We start from the raw sequence: 15,247 nt of genomic DNA, 5'->3' as shown, positions 1-15,247 counted from the left end.
TTGGGATCCAGTCTCCAACTTGTGTTGCTGGATTCTTGCACACATACTGGAGACATACCATTGATCTTTTCCAGGCAGAAGTACTGATACCCAGAAGTTCACCAGAATAACCTGCTTTGCCTTATTCTTGTAGGCACATGGATGGCATCAGCCTGCCGTGCCCAGTCCCCCCACGTTACTTGTGTAGTGTTGACGTGCGGAATTAGACTCTATAACTCGAAAGTTATAAAGTAGGTATGTTTATTGCGCGCAGATGCACGGGGGATCGCTCCTCCACAAGCGTGCATGCCCGAAGTGACGAACCATCCCACATTTATACAATGAAACAAATGAATATTCAATTAGCGCCTATACATATTTGTTACCTAAACCCCGCTTCGTATGTTAATTAGCTTATCAGTCCGTTTCCTGGAATGTGGTGGTCTTGCAGGTCTTGTAGGTGATTCATGTTCTTGTGACCATCTGATCTTCTTCAGCAAGGAAAGGTGATTCGTGTCCTTGTGACCATCCAATCTTCTCCAGCAAGGAGACTTAGCACTCCCTCCCTCTAGATAGCATTTGAATGTCTCTCATCTTCTCTCATTCTCTTTTAAATAGCCCCTTTGTTAGAGGAAGAAGGGCAGGCGTCTCCCCGTCTCCCCTTTGTTAGAGGAAGAAGGGCAGGCGTCTCCCCGTCTCCCCTTTGTTAGAGGAAGAAGGGCAGGCGTCTCCTCAAAACTGTAGTTGTCTCCTCAGAGCTGTGTGCCTATGTGACCAGACACCGCACCCATGACTAGTCACCATACACACATTCCTGAGCAGACATATACAATCACAATCGATGTCCATTGTCCCCATTTCACACTATTTCTCCATATCAATCCCCCCTTTTCTATCAAACTAAGTAAATTCTTTTACTTAAGCAGTCTTCCCGAATGATATAAAGCATCATACATAAGTGTTACCCTTTTAAACATTCTCCAAACCCACAAATAGAACATAATGGTTAGTATTAAGGAAATTCCTAAACTGATCAATAAGATCACAATGGGGTGTACCATAGTGTTAAGAATTCCTGTTGCAGAAGGTGACCAGCCAAAGAGAGTATCCCACCAATTATGGTTTCCATCCTGTTCTACCTTTTTTTTTTTTTTTTTTACATCATGGATCATAAGAAGAGTTTCATGTCCCTTTTCTTTGGTTTCTTCCAGTATACGTTGTAAAATCTACATGTTTTAATAGTTCTTTTATACTGCTTATATTTAGTCCTATGGGGGTAGGAATTATCATCTGTGATAGGGTAAAGTTAGATTTTAAGAATTGATGAGACACTACTGGGGCTGAGTAACTAAAATCGCATCCTGTTATAGTAGTGAAATTACAAATACAATAATTTGAATATTGTGCAGTCTCCTTTACCTCCCCATCTATGGTTATTGTGTTACACTTAGTTCTCAAACACGCACATCCCTTCCCTGCATATATAATTACTGTTTTCAAGTTTGCATTTGGTCGGGCCTCGAAATGGCATATTTTCTGATCTGTATCTAAACAAGTATCCTGAGCCATTATAGTATTGCTTTCACAGAGGAAGCCCTGCTGTTCTCGCATAATACAAGATTCTAAATCTACTGGTTTGCCACTTGTCGCCTATCTTTCTGGCCCATGTTCTATGTTCAAAAGGATATTTTCCTAGGCATATTATAAAGATGGGCTCGGTTAAGGTAAAATTGTGCCAGCATTCCCGTGAATTAAAGCACATGGTTGTATTTAGAAGGGTAAATTCCTTATCTACCTTTCTGACATTAATCAGGGTGTCTCCTGAAATCTTGGTGTCATCCTTTTCATTATATGTTTGGCACCCTACTTTTATCCTATCTCCTAATTTTCCCCATAATCGGTCGACTTTGTGTACATCCTCCCGATCCCATTGATTCCTTTGGTACACCTTATTTTCAGAAAAAAACACCATAGCTAGTTTCGTCTTTGAGTCCACCTTTCCCATTATTCCAGTGTGTTTTTTCTGGGCATGATTCCAAGGCCAGTTATCAGGCTCTTGGTTGTAGGCAAGAGAGAGGGTACAAAAAAAAACACAAATGGTTTAAACCCACTATTGATCATTTTAAGAATCTAAACGTTCCTCACATATACATATAAAATCTGTTTTGATCAAAAATATCTTTGTTTGAGTTGGGGCTTACTGATAACAAATTGGGCAAGACTGGCCACTGGCTCAGTCCCAGACTCTTTTGTTCTATATTGTTTGTTGTGGTGCCCTTCCCATATGGTGGATCCACAACCGCTCAGGTTCACTTACTTGTCACCCACATTGTTCCCATTTGTCCGAGTAAATTTAAGTTTCAGTTCTTTTTTATCTGGGGTTACTTTCCAGGAAGTTGCAGGGGCTTTCTTGATCCGGGTATGGTGAATCCAAGAATTCTGTCCCTCAACCTTGATTGCGGTGTAGGTGGTGAGTAGGACTTGAAAAGGTCCGGTCCACTGTGGTTCCAGGGTTTTATCTGCAAAACACTTAACGTATACATAGTCCCCTGGTCGTATATCGTGAACAGGTCCATCCAGACCCCTACTGCGTGTTCCCATCACATGCTTCTCAATTCTTATTAATTGTTTGTTTAGTGCCACCATATAGGAAGTCATTGTTTCTTCACCAATCTGTGAAGACGTCCCCTTTTGTACCCCATAGGGTCGTCCATACAAAATTTCAAATGGGCTAAGCCCCTCTTTTGCTCTTGGTCTAGTTTGAATTCGTGTAAGAGCTAATGGCAAAGACTGGGGCCAAGTTAGATTTGTTTCTTGGCCTAGCTTGACAATCTGTTGTTTGATTAGATGATTCATCTTTTCCACCTGGCCACTCGATTGTGGTCGGTATGGGGTATGTAATTGCCAATCTATTCCTAGATGGTGGCTGATCTGTTGCACTATTCTGGACACAAAATGTGGTCCTCTATCCGAGGACATTACCGCTGGGACTCCAAACCTAGGTATTATCTCTTGGAGCAGTATTTTGGTCACTTCCCGGGCTTTAGCAGTTCTGCACGGGAAGGCTTCTGGCCAACCTGAAAAGGTATCTGTTAGTACCAATAAATATCGATACCCCCCTTTTTTAGGAAGTTCTGAGAAATCAATCTGCCAATGTTGCCCTGGAACATTTCCTTTCCCAATTTTCCCAACTTTGGCCCCTTGGTAATCTTAGGATTAGTCTGGAGACAAAGATCACATTGTTGGGTTACTTGTCTAATAGTAGTATACAAATTTCGTGCTATTATGTTTTTAGTGAGATCCTTATATAGAGCTTCTGCCCCCCAGTGCCTTTTTCTATGTTCTTCCCGAACTACTGACCATACCATGTAGGAAGGAATCACTATTCTCCCATGTGAGATTACAGCCCACCCTTCCTCATTATATGATCCCTCTAGGTCAGAAATCAGTTTGCGATCTTCTTTAGTATAGTCTGGTTTACCTTCTAGAGATATTTGTCCATCGGGTATTAGCGCACCCTCTACCTTGATTGCTTTTCTGGCTGCCTGTTTTGCTTCCCTGTCCGCCAGTTCATTTCCTCTTTCTAATTCTGTGCTCACTTTCTGGTGTGCCTTGATGTGCATAATTGCCACCCTTTCAGGAAGCTGGACCACATTTAGGAGTTTCAAAATTTCTTCTGCATGTTTGATGATTTTTCCTTGGGAGTTTAACAGTCCCCTTTCTTTCCATATTGCTCCATGAGCATGTACCACTCCAAAGGCATATTTAGAATCAGTCCAAATATTTATAGGTTTTCCCTGAGCTCTCTCCAGAGCTCGAGTAAGGGTTATGATTTCAGCCTTCTGTGCCAAAGTGTCAGCTGGTAGCGGTCCCGATTCTATCACTTCTTCAGAGGTTGTAACAGCATATCCGGAATGTCGCTTTCCATTCAGCATATAGCTGCTCCCATCTGTGAACCAATGTTCAGCTCCATTAATAGGAACATCCTTGAGATCTGTCCTACTAGAATAAGTGGCTTCGATTGTTTCTAGACAGTCATGATCGACTGATTCGCCAACATTCCCATTAAGAAACGAGGCCGGATTGACGATGTTTGTAGTCACGATCTCAACATCATCTTGTTCCACCATTATGGCCTGGTATTTTAGGAATCTCTGTGGGGAGAGCCAATGCCCCCCTTTTGTTTCAAGGACTGCAGACACTGTGTGGGATACTAAGACAGTCATTTTCTGGCCCAAGGTAAACTTCCGGGCCTCCTGGATGTTTAGGATGACAGCTGCTACTGCTCTCAGGCAACCAGGCCACCCTTTTGCAGTGGCATCCAGCTGTTTAGAGAAGTATGCCACTGCCCGTCTGTATGGTCCCAAATCTTGTGCCAGTATTCCTAATGCCATTCCCTGTTTCTCATGGGAAAATAGGAAAAATGGCTTACTCACATCAGGAAGTCCTAGTGCTGGTGCCGACATCAAGGCTTTCTTCAGTTCATGGAAAGCTCTGTCTGATTCAGCATCCCACTGAAGATCCTTCTGATTAGCTGCTATCAGGGAATATAATGGTTTAACAAGCAAGCCATAATTACATATCCAAAGCCTGCACCATCCTGTCATTCCCAGAAATGTCTGCAGTTCCTTTACAGTTCGTGGTCGGGGGGCTTGGCATATGGCTTCTTTTCGGGCCTTCCCTAGGACCCGTTGTCCGGCACTGATCTCGTACCCTAGGTATGTGACTTGTTGTAACACCACCTGTGCCTTCTTCTTAGAAACCCGATATCCTTGTAGTCCCAGAAAGTTCAGCAGGCTCACAGTCCAAATAATACAAGATTCTTCGGTTCTGGTTGCAATAAGAAGATCGTCTACATATTGTAACACTTTCCCTTCTCCTGACGGTGGTTCCCATAACTCCAAATCCTTTGCTAATTGGTTTCCAAAAATTGTGGGGCTATTTTAAACCCCTGTGGCAACACCGTCCATGTGAGCTGGGTCTTTCGACTGCTTCTGGGATTTTCCCATTCAAAAGCAAAAATTCTTTGGCTGGCTTCATGGAGAGGGAGGCAAAAGAAGGCATCTTTTAAGTCTAAAACTGTGAACCAAGCTAGGTCAGGTATCAGGGTGGTTAGTAAGGTATAGGGGTTAGCTACTACAGGATACAGATCCTCTGTTATTTTGTTAATGGCCCTTAAATCTTGAACTATCCTATAAGACCCATCAGGTTTTTTAACTGGGAGGATAGGTGTGTTAAATTCTGACTCACATTCTTTTAGTAGTTTTAATTCTATGAATCGCTCTATATTTGGACGAATTCCTTCCCTATCTTCCCTTTTCAGTGGGTATTGTTTAATTCTTATCGCACCCTGTCCTTCCTTTAATTTTACTATAACAGGTGATGCATTCTTGGCACGTCCCGGCATGTCAATTGCCCATACTCCGGGATATACCTGATCAATAATTCTGGTATCAATTTCCCTTTTTATAGGAGTACTGGCCAAAGATAGGCTCATAACCTGTATGTATTGGTGATCATTTACCTCCAGAGTAACTTCCCCTTTTTTAAATTTGATTGTTGCCTCCAATTGTTCTAATAAGTCCCTACCAAGAAGGGCCTTTGGGGAATTTGGCATTCTTGTTTGTTTTCTTAGTTTGTACTTTAAAGGTTTCAGGATGTTTTCCTGGTGGCCAGCAGCTCCCACAACTGTAACAAATAATTATTTTTTTACTGAAGTTCAACAAATAAGTTGGTTTCGTATTCACTAAAATTCCACCTCATACCCATTCCCTGCCCTAAAGGGCAGTTAGGGGTCCTGTTGTACTGCAAATGCTGCAGCAATTGGGGTGACATTGTCAGGTCCTTCTGCTCAATTGTCAGCAACAGCAATCCCCTCCTCCCCACCATCAGGAGGATTCGGGGCAGGAGATGCTGTTCCTGCTCTGCAGGTTACACAGGCCTGCCTCTGCAGCAGCATTTCTGCTTTAACTCTTTCTTACCCTGAATGCAAATCTGCTACTTGTTGCTTTAAGTCTGTGTTATTACATATCAGCCTCCGCAGGCAAATAGCAAACACCCTGCCGTGCATCCAGCATGACTCAGTCGCACCTTCGAGGGGGTACGGGGGTTTGTACAAACTCACCCCAATACTTTAACACTTTCACAAGGTCTTTGATTCTCCACCCCACCCCACCCCCCTCAGGTTTTACATACATTAGTACAAATTTTTATCTTACAACGTGTTTCATTCTGGTTGCTCCACAGAAGGAACCGCAACCTGAGCTTTTAAACACAAAAATTTCAACAAGAACATCTTTCTAGTTTAGGTCTCAGTTGTTGTTGTTTTTTTTTTTTTTTTTCTCTATCCTTTTCTAGAGCCATAATCAAAGATCAGGTGATGTTAATCCCGCACTCTTTCTAGTGTTAGTACCATAGGATCCACAGTCCTTTTGCCACTCGGATTTGTCCTGAAGGACGAAGAACATGTCTGTATACGATACTTCGTCCCATTTTCCCTCTCTCCTCAGAAACAACATTAATTGCAGGAGAGTGTTATAATCTAACGTTCCTCCCTCCTGAGGCCATTTCGCATCACTCCAATTTATACAAAAGCCACCACTGATTACAATATTTAATCAATTTCCTTCTGTTTTCGGTACCACCATGTTCTACGATATCACTCCAATGTTTTAATATACAACCCAAGGGCGATTTTTCACAGGGCTTACTCCTTCCATTTCCCATTTTACAATTTTAATTACTTTGTTTTTCTCCGGCCGCCTTAGCCACCCAAGGTCGGAAACGCGGATAGAGCTCCTTACTCGTATTGCACTCAAACGCGTGTCTCAAGCACTCTTGCACTCACACTCAGTCAAAATAATTAAGCCATACACGGAAAATCAAAATGCGCATCTCAATCACACCATTCACACTCTCCGGGCAGCCCTCAGTCACACAAGCAGTATGCTATACGGTACCGTGCACTTATGTACAACTTTTAGGAACACTGACAGTTCACAAAGTATGCATTTCAATGAACAATTGCCAAAAAACAAACAACAAACAAAACCCCACATTTTTCCTGGTCTTAAGCAGAGTGTTAAGTTTTCCGCTATTTGCCACGAATTACCAGAATATTATTATTTTTCAACATACATTTCATAACTCCAAGTTTTGAACATGTAACAAGACAACACACAGAACAAACAAGACACAGAGCGCTATTTCAGTTGTTATATTCTAGGAATTCCCCAATTCTTAAGACAACCCAATGGAAGTTTTTAGCTTCCCCCTTTTTTCCTACGCAAAAGTTTCCCTTTTACTTTTGCTAAGAGGTCCCTCTTGTTCCTGTGAGATTCCGCCTTATTCCGTCCCGCCCCCCGCTTTCCGTCACGAGGCCTCCGGGCTTTTAGGAATGGCAGTAACCTCGGGTTTGCTCGATCTGCCCTCAAGATCGCTAGCGGCCACCCCTTGGTCAGCAAACCCCCTCCCAAGGTACCTTTCCTCCTGGGGACTACGCTGCGCGCCGGACGTCTCCGTGCGTCTCACCAGCCGCCCCGTTACTAAACATACCGTTTTATCCGTGAATCCAGGGGTTCTCTTCTGCTCCCGGGTGAACAGCTGAGAAGAGGAGGCTCCTCCGAGGAAATCTCCCGGGGCGCGCCTAGGAGCGTCCGCTCCGCAGCTGGTCCCTCAGCCGAGCAGAAATCCTCCTGCCTGGCTCGCCAAAACTGACGTGCGGAATTAGACTCTATAACTCGAAAGTTATAAAGTAGGTATGTTTATTGCGCGCAGATGCACGGGGGATCGCTCCTCCACAAGCGTGCATGCCCGAAGTGACGAACCATCCCACATTTATACAATGAAACAAATGAATATTCAATTAGCGCCTATACATATTTGTTACCTAAACCCCGCTTCGTATGTTAATTAGCTTATCAGTCCGTTTCCTGGAATGTGGTGGTCTTGCAGGTCTTGTAGGTGATTCATGTTCTTGTGACCATCTGATCTTCTTCAGCAAGGAAAGGTGATTCGTGTCCTTGTGACCATCCAATCTTCTCCAGCAAGGAGACTTAGCACTCCCTCCCTCTAGATAGCATTTGAATGTCTCTCATCTTCTCTCATTCTCTTTTAAATAGCCCCTTTGTTAGAGGAAGAAGGGCAGGCGTCTCCTCAAAACTGTAGTCTCCTCAGAGCTGTGTGCCTATGTGACCAGACACCGCACCCATGACTAGTCACCATACACACATTCCTGAGCAGACATATACAATCACAATCGATGTCCATTGTCCCCATTTCACACTATTTCTCCATATCAGTGTTTGTTCATCGGTTAAGTCACAGGAGTATAACTCTCGTCCCCTCGTTGGTAAGGAGGTTGTGTGACACTGTTGTTTTAGTGAAATCCTTTACTGATGAGAAGTCTTTTGATAGAGACATGCTGCAGCATGCTTTGGCCTTCATCCTACTTTTACTGTTAAGTTTGTTTCTGTGCTGATGACTCTGTGTTGCGGATTATACTTGTGTTGGGATCTTAGACACTGTAGGACTGTCTGCAACAGCACCGTGCAGTGATCCTGTCCCAAGCGTTTCCCACTCAATGTCCGTGTCATCACTTTGCCTCAGTTCTTTCATCACAGAGTTTGCTTTATTTCTGGCCCAAATTAAGCCTTCAGATTGCTAAGGCTGGAAAACTTTGTGGAAATGTAGAATATGTTCCTGTGGTATCTGCTGGAGAGAGCGCCCTGCCTGTTTCCTCCTGTGACTCACACTTACATGATGCACCCCCCAGCCCTTTTAACTGCCTGCCAAGTTTGTTTTGTTCTGTTTTCCCCCTAAAAGCATGTGATCAGTTTTAGACTTAATAAGATTGAAGCATTACAACCTTAACCTTCCTCCCTTCACGGGCAAAGGGGCTCCCTCGCTCCTTGCCAGTGGGTTTAGCAAGATTCACCTCTGTCCTCCCAGGTATTTCCGAGACTCTCTGAAGGGGACCACCTGCCTCTCTGTCTGTTATCAGCCAATATATCAGATGAAAGCTCATTATTTGCCTGACAGGCTGTGGCCCATGGGACTCTTGCTGGTGGTCTGTGAGAAGGGGATAGTCACATACTGCTTGTTCCCAGCTGCTCGATTTCATTAGCTTAAAACACACAGGCTAATCTTTGACTGATACTTTCCCAGGTGTGCAATGACTGGGGCTGCCACAGGGATGCTGTAACAACAGAAGGAAGGACATGCATGAGAAAACCTCTGTCCTGGAAAGCCTGGCTGGCTTTATACCTACCCCCACCCCCCTTTTAGTATCTAGCACTGCCTTTTGCCATTAGTCTGTAAGTATATTACTTCTCCCTTGCTGTTCATCCCCAAGGGCCACTGGCTCATGTCTAATTACCTGACCAAGGAAAACTCTGGGGTGTAGGAGCCTCATGGGTAACCATCTGCACATGTTGCTGAGGACTGAAAGCATCCCACCACTTCCAGTGATAATTAATATGGAAACTCTTACTTAGTTTTCGAATTATGCTGGCATCCTTAAAGTATAGAGAAAAAACCCATTTCTAGCCCAGACACAGCTTTTGGAGGAGCTGCTCAGAGCCCATGGTCCAGGGTGCAGGGTGTTTCACAGCACTGACTGTAGCATGGCCATGGTGTGTTGGCAGCATGTTTTTTTGTTTGCGGATGGAGGGAAGGGGACAACTCACCAGCTATCAACTGGACAAAAGTGACTTTTTTGTACAGAGTAATGTGCTGAAATCCATGTACTGCCAGCTTCTGTCTGTGATCTTGACTGTTGTCTACTGGCACAGAGGGAAGAATCTCACCTACAAGGGGTTTCTTTCTTGCCCAGGCTTTAAAAACCCAGTTCTATGGGTTTTGTTTTTTTGCCAGGAGGCCCCACACTGCATATCCTAGGAATTTTTCCTTCTTGAGAATCTCTTTCACACACAACTTAGCTGTCGTCAGAATATGTTAGACAGAACAGAGTGTTTATGCAGGACAAAATCTGGCTTAGAGTGTTTTTCACAATCAGTCAGATCGAAGGTTCAGTAAACACAAACACATTTCCCACTGCTTGCTCTGCAATGCCTCAATGTGTTTGAGATTTATGTGGGAAGGGTCCTTCCTGCTGGGAAGTGGTTTTGCAAGTCACTTGCTGTGAGTAATGCCCTGCTCCTTCTGCAGCATTTGTTACATCATGTGTGCAGTGAAGCATATAATGCACAGCCAGAAACATGCGAAAATCTTCATTCTTACCTGCCTGGGAACAGTTTAAGAGAAGAATGTCAGAGAGGGACGGAAAGAGGGGTCTCAGTCTGATCTGCTTTCTCAATGCAAAATGGTCTTTTCAGGCGGGGGATGCCCTCAGTCCGCTGGTGTGTGCACATGCACTTATGTAAGATACTACCAGCACGGCTCAAGTGAGAGATTGGTTAGGAAATCTAATTTCTATCTTGGCTAATTGAAAGAATTTGTTCCATGAAGAATATTGAAGTGGTTTGTTCAGTTTTGTTTTAAATTTCCAAGTATCTGCCACTTTCTGGAGACTAATTCGATGTCTAGTCAGTTGTTTTGACCGTGTACCTACCAATATGCATGTGTTTGTGTACTGAAAAACTGCTTATTTGAACAACAAAAATCCCCAAACCCTTCCTAAGTTTCCTTTCTCATGAGAAGTTTTCCCTGTGGCATTTCTCCAAATTTGTTCTGTTTTGGATTTGAGTCTACCAGAGTGACTGGTGAGCAGCAGCACGCAGTTGGGGTGGTCTGAAAGGAACTGTCCAAAGCACATTGGAGGTTGTCTGCATTTTGAAAGTGGAGAAGACCTGAAAAGATGCATGTGGAGCCTCCAGGAAGGCATCACTACTGCCGCCTATCACAGTAGCAGCAAGGGCAGTGACCAACCCTGTTCATCTTGAGTTGGAACCCAAGAAACTGGTAAAGTCTTTGAAGAGCAGGCGATGGTGTGTTAATGAACTTTAAGGCTGCTTCACGTCTTTGTCACTTGGTACCTATTTCCTACACTTGACTAAGGTCCTCTTCTGCCATATCCTGGTGTTTCTGTGGGGTCAGTGGGTGCTGTTGTGGGTTGCAGACAGCTCAAGCATCTTTCTGCAAATGTGCAATCCCATCAGCAGAAGGAAAATTTCCTGATTAACTTCTCTGGAGAATTTCTTCCTTCTCTATTTGCAATAATAAAATAGTTGAGACGAGGTCACATGCTATTTATAGCCATCTCACTGCTACTTGCTGCTACTCACCCAGGCAGTAAGCTCTGCACAGACATGGCGAGATTAATCCTTCATGACATTGAACCTTTTATTTGCCTTGTTATCTGTGCTTACTGACTCCAGAGCCTCCCTCCTCTGCAGAGCCCAGTGCGCTAAGCCTTTGATACAACACAGCAGCAGTGGAACTATGGAAAAGTTTAAAAAAACAATATCTGTTCAGCAAACCAGGAGTTGTCTGGGAGGTTTGAGGCTTTATTTTTTAGGTCAGCTGAATGGTTTGAAATTTTTTCTCACAAGCTCCATGCCAAGCTCATGCACTTAGCAATTAACTGAGGTTATGTGCAGGTAGCTCCAGCCTTGGCATGGCAAGAAACGCAGGAGTTTTGAGGGATCTGACACATTTTCCAGTGCATAAGTCTTACTTCTCTTCCCCTCCCCAAAAAGTTGTTTTCATTCAAACGATGTCTTATGTGCTGAAGATATGTTAATACAGAACCAGGCTGGATTATGACTGTCACATAGAACGCATGACAGTTGCCAGTATCTGGTAATAAGTTAAACAAAATGGGAACTCATTGTGAAAAATAGTCTGAGGTCTTGGTTATATCATGCGCTGTGACTCCTTGTCTCAAGCAGTCAGAATCAATAGTGCTTTGGCTACACTGTCTCTAAAATCCTCTGACTTTTGCACTTCTTTTATGCTTGTTTTCATTGTGAGAACTTCAGGATGAGCTGGAAGCACCTGAATACCTGTATGTGTTCTGTCTATAGCTGTTTCTCTCCATAAAACGCACTATGTCAGTGTTCAACATAAGCAAAGTGGTGGTGGTACGGCACACTGTGCCCCCAGCTGCATGAGTGGACTGTAAAGCTGTGTGATGCTCATCCCACAGCCCTGGCACAATACCTGTTCTGCTTCGTTATCCTCACTGCCAAGCACTACAGAGCAAACTTTCAGGACTGCAAGTTTAGGGTCGTAGCTAACCCAGAGTGCTGTTGTATGGTGTGTCCTAAGGAAGGGGCTAGGGGTTTATGCAAGCCTGCTGAGCAGCTGGTATGAGAGGGGCTTTGGTCAGAATTCATTCATCAGCAAATAGTGAGGGCAAGCGTGAATTCAGAGCATGTGCTTGCACGTGGAGCTGAGCCAGCCTGAGCTGTTTTCGGGTAGGCATCAGTGATGAGGTAAATCCTCCGTGTTTCTCTTTGAGGGATGGAGCAGCTGAAGTGATGATAAAATCAAACAGCAAGTTAGACGTGTTCCAGTGAGGCAGTTTATTTCCTAAGCATGGCAGGTTGGTGACAGTGGTACTACAGGTACAAATTAGATTGCTTGGCATGGAGTTTACTGGCTGATACATAGCTCAACAGGTACCAGAATGTCAATGAACAGCCCCTGGAAGTTCCATAAAGGATTTTCTTCATGGTTATCAATGAGAATTGGCATCAATTGTGTAGTGATGTTCAAGATGTTCACTCAAGGTCCTTTCTCCAGCCTGTGTTTGGTCCTGTTTAACGCTCCAGTTTAAAACAGCCTTCCTAATCCAAGCCACTACAGCAGACTGGGAGTCACAGTCCCACTGAAGTCCAGGCCAGCGCTGTCCCAGATGGGAACGAAATTTGCATTTGCAATTTAATCTGAGGTTTTGCTGCTTGAAATAATTTCCCTGTTTTTCTGTGAAATGAAACACTCCTAATATTTGAATGAGGGAAAAAAATATGTTCAGTGTCAAAACCCATCAGCACTTAAGTTCTGTGTTTTCCCCTTCTTGGCTCTAGCCATTGGCTTGGTAAGATCAAAACCGACAGGGTGTTCCCAGGGCTCTCTCAGTGCTGGTGGTGTGAATTCATGTGTCCTTTCTGGCCGAAATACACAGGGTTTGGTGCAAAGCTGCAGCAATAACCCAGCAATCTTATTCCAGTGGGGTGAACAAGCAGACCTTAGAGCACGTACTAAGGTTGTGATCCTCCAGTTGTCATTTTTTCCTTGCTGATTTTCATTTAGCGATGGTTGTACAAAGATCAAAATCCCCTTGTGTTATATGCTTGCTATGCTTACAGTCCCTGAGCTGCTTGCCATCTAAATAAACAAAATTATTACCCTGTAGGAGAAATGCTATTATTTTCATTGTTATTCATTTAAAACAATGGAAAGTCAGGCGCAAAGAAAATAAAATGTTTTTTCCCAGTGGCTGCACAGTGAGATTGAGACAGGGCCAGGAACTGAGTCCAGGTGTCCTGAGTCCCAGCCCAGACCTTTAAATACCAAAATATCCTGCTCCTTGTGAATTCAGAGTGTTTTTGGCAAAAGCTCCCCCAGAGTGTTTCATAATTAATGTCAGTGCTAGACTGTGAATGTGTCTTACCAGTTAGGAATTTGCTTTTATGTGCACGCATCCACTTAAAAACTCTGCAAAACCTAGCAGCTGTTGGCTTCTTTGTGTTACTTGAATGTTTTTAAGGCAAATATGAGACATGATAGATTGAAAAGTGTTGAGCTGAAATGTTCTGCTTTGAGTTCACTTAGCAAACTCCAAAGGTCATCTCTGCTGTGAAGAGCCGGCGGGACTAGACACAGTATGAGCCCTGTTTGGAGGGTGGGAAAGGGATTTTGTGTTGTGGCTAGGAACCAGACTCTTTCTATCTCACTGGGTGGATGTTACCCAGGAAGAACTAAGACCATCCTAGGATTTGTGACAGTTTTTGACAGTTTTCTGAAAAGGAGCTAGAACCGAAGGAAAAAAGAACATCCTACAAGAGACTGTTGCAGCTTGCGTCTTGAGGGGCCAGTTCCCAGTACCCAAAGGTACAAGCAGTACCCTTGCTGAAATGCATTTGGTCCCTTTTAAGTCTGCACAGACAGGATGCTGTCTGGGAATAGAAATGTGTGGTGTGGCATGGAAGAATGCAGTTCTCCCGAGCAGCTCAAATAGTAGCTTAATAGCAGTCCTCTGGATCAGGTCAGCAGCTCATGTGTCCATAACAAACCTCTTGCCCCATCTCGACCGACCTCTCTAATTACCAGTTGCAGTGGCAGTCCCACCTACACTTGGCATGACCTGAAAATTCCCATCGTGAGATGCTCTGGTCTGTCCTTTATCCTGTATCAGATGCTGTCCAGCTGTGATGAGCTTTTCCAGGATGGGATTACGGTAGAACAAGGTTTTTTGGGGTGGGATGTATATTTCTGAACAGGAATGTCCCTTTTTAAAAAAAAAAAAATAATTCCTACAGTGAAGGTGTTTGGCTTTTTTTTTTTTGTGTGCTGCCCTGGATAAAAATTTCCTATAGTAATTTTGCTTGCCTGCTGGGAAGCCAAGGGGTTACTCTGGAGCGTGATGTCCTTAGGAAAACTCCAAGCAAAGGACTGGAATAGATCTTGTTTTTGCAGTAAAAGCTGGCTTCCCTGTATATGTTGTCAGCACAGAGAAAATCCTGAAAAACTTCTGAAGTTTACACAAGGCAAATTTTTTGCATTTCTGTGGGCACTGCAACACAGTGGTGCTTTGGTGTTCAAAGGGCAGATCTGGGGAGTGGACTGAAATGCCATCTGACTGGAGCTTTCATCTTCCTTTTGGAGGTATTCACGCGTGCTTCTTCGGCCAGCTCTGCCCTGGCCTTTCTGGGAACTGCACAAGCAATTTTGGTTGTGCTGGAGCTGCGGAGCAGCAGAGGGGGTTTAAGAGAGCACCTGCCTGGCATGGGTCTGGCCCCGTGGTGATGGCTGGGCTTTTCCTCCAAAGGGTCTTCATGTAGATGAGCACCTGCTTTTAAAACATTTCCATGCCCCAGCAAGCAATGTGAGAGTGTGTCTGGAACAGCTTGTCTGATATCAAAGTGTCAGTTTCACAAATCCCCTGGTAGATTTGGGTGTCTGCTTCCATTCAGTGGCTCCCTAACAGAATCACCCAGGCATCCCTGACAAGCTCAGCCAGTGATTGTCCACAGCTATGGTATCTCCAGTTGCCACCAGTTTGACTCATGGTAGCCCGCTTGTTTGCTCTGCAGACTGTGTTTGCACCAGTCCTAATCTAAACAGCCCAGAAGAAAGTGCTGGG

The 15,247-nt window shown here is 44.1% G+C and overlaps 2 protein-coding genes across 4 annotated transcripts in view; one reads left to right on the top strand and one right to left on the bottom strand.

Annotated features, from left to right (window-relative positions):
* The window catches only part of P3H2 (prolyl 3-hydroxylase 2), an 84,475-nt gene that overhangs the window by 49,203 nt on the left and 20,025 nt on the right, over positions 1-15,247 (top strand). The window lies entirely within an intron of this gene.
* Positions 505-4,952, bottom strand: LOC308072482 (uncharacterized protein). The gene is made up of 2 exons (XM_080409436.1): positions 762-4,952; positions 505-730 (listed from the first exon to the last, which is right to left on the bottom strand). Exon 1 carries the CDS (start codon positions 4,584-4,586, stop codon positions 3,072-3,074), a length of 1,515 nt encoding a protein of 504 aa, XP_080265562.1. The 5' UTR covers positions 4,587-4,952; the 3' UTR covers positions 505-730; positions 762-3,071.

The sequence above is a fragment of the Falco punctatus genome, assembly GCF_963210335.1.
Source record: "Falco punctatus genome assembly, chromosome: 13".
NCBI lineage: Eukaryota > Metazoa > Chordata > Aves > Falconiformes > Falconidae > Falco > Falco punctatus.
This window is presented reverse-complemented; position numbering and strand designations above follow the sequence as displayed.

What these genes read in the sequence shown, in the direction of transcription:
- LOC308072482 (XM_080409436.1), bottom strand. Translation starts at nt 4,586, where the DNA reads ATGACAGGATGGTGCAGGCTTTGGATATGTAATTATGGCTTGCTTGTT.